General features: G+C 31.5%; 1 protein-coding gene across 1 annotated transcript; it reads right to left on the bottom strand.

Annotated features, from left to right (window-relative positions):
* Positions 1–3173: 3173 nt before the first annotated feature.
* LOC108996869 (LOB domain-containing protein 15-like) lies at positions 3174–4697 on the bottom strand. The gene is made up of 4 exons (XM_018972911.2): positions 4672–4697; positions 4459–4565; positions 4130–4379; positions 3174–4022 (listed from the first exon to the last, which is right to left on the bottom strand). The coding sequence occupies exons 2-4, from the start codon at positions 4470–4472 to the stop codon at positions 3582–3584; spliced, it is 705 nt and encodes a 234-aa protein (XP_018828456.1). The 5' UTR covers positions 4473–4565; positions 4672–4697; the 3' UTR covers positions 3174–3581.
* Positions 4698–6580: the final 1883 nt, after the last annotated feature.

The raw sequence follows: 6580 nt of genomic DNA, 5'->3' as shown, positions 1-6580 counted from the left end.
ATAAGGTAAAACCACAAGGCAATTATATATATATATATATATATATATATATATATATATATATATATAAAATTAGCATTCTGATCATCATTTTTCCACAGGCAACAGATCAGAGATTTTCTAATCCTTTGTTTCTTCTTTTCCCATGATTATGATCTGCAGCATGTCCCGATCATGATCTGAATCTTAGCAAACTTGAACAAGCCGATGTCAATACCGAACCCATGATTATAAATTTATTCCACAAGTCGAATGAATGCATGTGGACACCTAAATGAAGGTTTAGAGACAACTGTTTTCAAACCATTTTTGTATATTTAAGTACTCATGAATATGGTGACCTAAGCTCGGGAAGTCTCAATACAAAATAACTTAACTTATTTCTTGATTGAAAGGAGGCATTTATAATGTGCCAGGAGAGGAGGAATAAGAGGAGGAGGAGGAAATATTGCACTAGATCAAGATTTAAGCTAGTGAGTCACGTTGATATCATACATAGTAAAGTGTTTATATGATATAATTTGATTTAGAAAATTATAAATTTTAAAATTTAAATTTTACAAATCAAATCTTACAATTTAAGTAATGTAAATGATATATTCTACACATCGACTTGAAAATAAAATCTTGTTACGGAATGTAATCTTCTATTGAGTACTTTTCCGATTTGACCACAGAATCCAAGTGATTGGTTAATTCGTTACCAAACCTTCTTGTCTGTTGTCTTATATATTACCATGATGATCTTGATCTGATCTCCCATTTGAAAATCAAGCCCGGCCATTAGAAAACCTGTTTCATCTTCGGATTTAAGAATTAAAAATAGCTAGCTCGCTAGAACTTGATGATTGATGCAGGTCGTTTCTAATTTCAGTAGATCTAGGAATCCTCATAATATTCAAGCAATGAAAATACTTATAATTGACATTAATTTGTAATATTATTTACTAGCAAGTCTCATCATGTCAGCACTTCACAAATATTGATAAATGCAGCATCATGAATAGGAAGTAATATCATATATTCTGTCCCTTTTAGAGGTAATATTAGAAGTCAGTCTGTATTCATTGAATATATATAATTACATGATGAATTTGTCAACAAGCAAGAATATATGTATCATGGCTTTCTTTCAAAATCATTTCACGGAAGTACTACTGTATGGTTGGGAGATCAGGCTGCAGAAAGGTGCATCATGATGAGGCGCCTCTGTCTGAAAGAAAGTTAATTAGTACTATACATGAAAACTCAGTTCTATATCTATACCACACATATATTTTTATTTATTTATTTATTTATTTATTTTTTGCAGGTGGTATAAGACTGTAAGAACTCATCATATACATATATATATATATATATATATGTATAGGTAATGATAAGCTTACTATCTCTTACCATTTATTTATTTTTTTATAATATTTAAAATTTTTATTTTTTTATTATTTTATTTTAAGTATTTTTTTAACATTATTAATCATTCAAAAAAAATTAAAAAAAAATATGCAACTTTACTAATAGTCACTTCCTTAACTATTAAATAAAAAAACAAAAAAATAATTAATAAATAGATAGTAAATCTATCATTATCTTCTATATATATATATATATAATATTAGTGGAGTCCGATCAAAGTAATCACTACCTCAAAGTTACTGTTCAATTTTTTTACGAATAAAGAAGTTATTATAAATGAATTTTTTTATTTTTTTAATGTTTAAAGATATTAAAAAATTGTTAAAAAAAATAAAAATAAAAACAGAGTAGCGGTACGCGCGCGGCCGCTAGCACTGTCCATATATATAGTGTGTGTGTGTGTTTTGTGCTGATTAAAACTTTAAGATCAGGAAATTCAGAAAGGACAAGCTAAGATGCGGCTCTTTCAAGCAATTGCGACGTGAAACCAAAATCCTTACCAATGCAATCTGCCCTCTGGTGATTATTATGTGCACGCAATTGCATGTATATTCAGTCTTTTCTTGGGTATTATTTATATATTTAACTTAGAACATAATTGGTTTTCTGCATCACTCGATCGAGGTTGTGCTCATCCACACGCCAAGGAAACTTAAATACATCTTAGACTTGGAATATAAAACTTGCCCTAGCTGCCATTATATATATATATATATATATATATATATATATATATCATTGATACCGGACAACGAAATCCATTATAACTTTGTTAATTTCCTCTCTGGATATAATAATTTATATATAAATGTAGAATAATTCAGAAAACTTAATTTAAATAGTTCGTAGTATGTCAACAGTCAATATTCAAATATCTATACATGATAAATGTCAAACTTGCTCACTGAGCTAGCTAGCTCCATTTCAAGGCATTTATTTTCTCTACTTTTTAGTCTTCCGATTTGTCATTTGCTTTTCCCACACGATAATATATATATATATATATATATATATTTATTATATGTTTAGGCTGTGCGTTTGGGACAAACACTAATGTACATTGACCATGCTATGTGATCTGGTCAATGATGTTTAAACTGATGCAAATTGGGGTAATCAAGAAAATTAATTGTCAATGAGAAAGAAAAGGGGGTTGGGAGGAGGGGGGCGGCTAGTGTAACTACGTAGTAGTTCTTTAATTAATAAAAGATAATTGTTATAACTATGAAAAGATATCATAAAAATATTAAATTCACAAATTGAAATGAATTTATATATATGATACGTACTTAGATTTAATACTTTACAATAAAAATAATTTTATAATTTAATAAATCAAATAATCACATTAATTTATAAATTTATTTAGATAAAATCTTTTGTAGCTAAAGCATTTCTTTTGATAAAAATGCTTTGATTAGGTCCTTCAATTCTACGATATGGCACAGACTGGCACATGATCTACTTGGACTTAAAAGTTCAAGCTGCAAGTCTAGATATTACTCACACGTGCAATGACTATTTGTGTAAGAGATTGGCGTTTGTGCATGTCAACCCCTACCGAAAACTACGGCTTTAATTTGTATATGTCACACCTTTTATTAACCATATATATATATATATATGGTTAATGTAGTCGCAATATATGGTCTCTTCATGATCAGACGTTGGTATAACCTTAATTACACGAAGAAACAACAACAAAAATTATTGAAAGGTCAAGCTAGAAACACTATAACTTTTACTGCATATATGGTTCTACTAGTACGAAGTAAAATGTTACGTACAGATCAAATGGAAAGTCAAAACTATTTTTGTTTTAGTACTAATAATGTGACAACATCGACATTTTCAACATTTTCGAATAAAAAAGATCAGCTGGAAAATGAATGAGAATTGAAAATTTCTTCCAACTGCACCCCCTCGAAAAAAAAAAAAAAACAAAAGGAATCTCATGATAACTGGTGGATCAGATCCGAGTCATGACCATTGTCAGGCTCCAAGTTCTCTTTTTATCTCTTTCAATAACTTCCCAACCACAAGGATTAATTATTATAAGCGTGAAACAAATGGATCAATTCTACTATATCGAATGGTCATTCCTACTATATTGAGCATGGCCATTCTTCAAGAAAAGCGAAGAAAAAGAAGTAGATGCAGTGAATTCAGTCAAAATATTGGATATTAGCATTCAAAATAATGGAGCTGTAACCTGTTGCGCTTGAAGGTGGTGTATACAGAGAAGTAGAGGATGAAGAAGAGAAAGAAGTGACAGCTGAAGGCAGAGGTGGCAATACAGGTGGATTAGGAGGAGGTGGTGGTGGTGATGGTGGTCTAGAAAGAGTTGTGTGAGGTGGGGCATGAGAAATTGAAACAGGCGCCGCCCCAGAAGAAACCAACGCAGCAGGACTCGAAGGAATGAAGTTACTAAATTTGTGTTGCAACATCTCGGCCCTTACTGCATTAAGTTCTGCTTGCAAAGTTTGAATCTGTTGTTGCAAAGCTGAAATTGCACCCATGCACCCATATACCGGGTCTCTCAGCCTCAAGTTTGCTTCATAAACCAGACTATTTGCTGTATCAGCTCTTTGACTCTCTGGCACCTCCTAGATAAACCATAGAATATTGAAGAAAAGTCGGGAAATATTTCATCAAGAGCAATAAGCAGATCATTTGAAAAAGTAAAATATTTGATCAGGTAGTGTATATATACCATTAGCATCTTGGAGACGTTACTTGCACCAAAGACTCTGTGAACAGCCGCAAATTTCTGGGGTTCATGTGGAGAGAAATATGGGGAAAAAGGGCATTCTTCAGCACACCTTCTTCTCAAGAGCTTACATGCAGCACATGGTGTGAGAGTGTTCAAGGTCCCAGAAGGACCAAATAAATGTCTCCTTCCCATTTGAGAAGATGCATCTGTCTCTCTTTTGATCTTTTTTCCTATGTCGTAAAATCTCTCCCTAAAATAAACAACAAGATGATCAAGTTAAAAGACGGAAGAAGAGCAATAAAGAAAAGATGTCTAGCAAATTAATTTACCGCTCTGTGGACATTCAAGCATGCCAGAACTGGTTGCATATATGGATCAAATTTGCAAGATGGGTTCGGAGGAGAAAGCTCGTTCGAAGGACGCGAAGCATAGATGTCTACCAATATATATAAGAGATCAAGCAAAGAAATATACAACTAAACTAAGGAAAGATCAGTGCTTAAAAGGCAAGGTTATTGAAGGGGGGAAGTAGGTTAAAGTACCTTTTACATGAAGAATAAATTAATATCAAAATTAAGAGTTAAGAGATAAAAAAAAGGGGGGGAGGGGGGGGATGACAGAATTGGAATTTTTTTTATCAAGTGGTGATGATATATATATATATCTCCTAGATAGTGTTGAAGGATTCGGCCGAGTGAGATACAAAATAGTTTGCGTTTGTCCTTTAGCAAGAGAGAGAGAGAGAGAGAGAGTGCCAGCTCTACACTAACATGCCCACGTCTGCAGCCTTGGAGAATTTGACTTTTGATAGCAAGCACCTGACCTAAATGGCCGAGTTTGCCTAAGATGGATGATTGCTATGGGCTAGCTAGCTGCATTGGATGCCTCATATTAATTACGTGCTTCTCTTCGTTTCATTATGACTGTTGATGGACATAAGTGTACTATTTCTAGAAAATAGAAGCAATTAAAAGATGAGTAATGACAACACATTTATAATATATTTCATAATATATATTATGAAATAAAAATATTTTTATAAAATAATTTTAATTTTATAAAAAAAATTTATTACGAATCAATCACTCTTTATTCTCATAATTTATATCTATAATTTTTTCATAGGGGTATAAATGTATTTTTTATAGGATATGAGAATATCTTTTTTAAGATATGAGCTTAGTTTTCTTAAGATGTAGAGTATGAGATGATAAATAATAACTAATAAAAAGAATTTATTTTTATAAAAATATTATTATATAAAATATTATGAAAAATGACGTTTGTTTATATTTTTGGCCATAGGCATAGGTCTCGTTTGAATTCAAAATCCACCTCAACTCATCTCATCTTATTATTATAATTTTTTCAAATTCTCACACAAAAAATAAAAAATAATTCAACTTTTTAAATCTCAAAATAAATTTTTTAAATTTTCACACAAAATATAATAAGTAATTTAACTTTTATTGTATTATTCACAAACCATCTCAACTCATCTCTAAATACAAACCACTCGTTAGGCTTTAGTTTCTGAACAGTTTTTAGTTCATCTGTCAATTAGGGGTGACAATATGTGACACGATCCGTTAACTCAACACGAACACGACATGATAAAAGTGGGTTAAGGTTTAGTCTTAACGGGTTCGGGTCAAAACGGGTTGACCTGTTAAGACACAATAGCTAAACGGATTGATAACGGGTCAACCTTTTATGACCTGTTAAGAAAGTTAAAGCAACAATTATACCCTTATACCTAAAAATAAAATTGTCGGGATTTTAATTTTAATATTTTTATTGTTTGGATTGTAATTTTGGACTTATAGTTAGTTTTATATTTTTTATAGATATTGTGATTTTAACATTTATATAAAGTTAAGCTAAACTTAACTAGATCAAACGGGTTCATTTTGGGTCTATTCAACCCATTTACATAAATAAGTCAAAACGGGTTGACACGACAATACCCGTTATGTTAGAATTTGAGATTTTGACATGATAAGCTTAACATGTCGGATTAGGGTTGACCTATATAATATAATATACATGTCTTGACACGATACGAATATGACTCGTTAACACAATTTGACACCCCTACTGTCAGTATCAATCGTACTTCCCTGTAATTATTGATTGTTATATACATGGATCCTCTCACAAGTTAAAACGTTAGAGTACTGAATAGCTTGGGATGAGTCGATGTCGGTCGATGGTGTGAAAACACTTCTTGATGTCGAATTCCAAAAACCAGCGAGAGGTTCCCCACTCTTCTTTGATCCGTCTGCACATCAATAAAATTAGGATAGTGGTAGCAGGCTGCCAGTGTTTACGCTGCGCATACTAATAAACATTCTTTTACTGCTGATACTCTCGTTAGGATGTTGTTATTTTTCTTTTGGTTTTTTTAAATGTTTTTTTAATATTTTTAATTATTAAAAAAATAAAAATATA

This window comes from Juglans regia, chromosome 14, assembly GCF_001411555.2.
Source record: "Juglans regia cultivar Chandler chromosome 14, Walnut 2.0, whole genome shotgun sequence".
Taxonomy (NCBI): Eukaryota; Viridiplantae; Streptophyta; class Magnoliopsida; order Fagales; family Juglandaceae; genus Juglans; species Juglans regia.
This window is presented reverse-complemented; position numbering and strand designations above follow the sequence as displayed.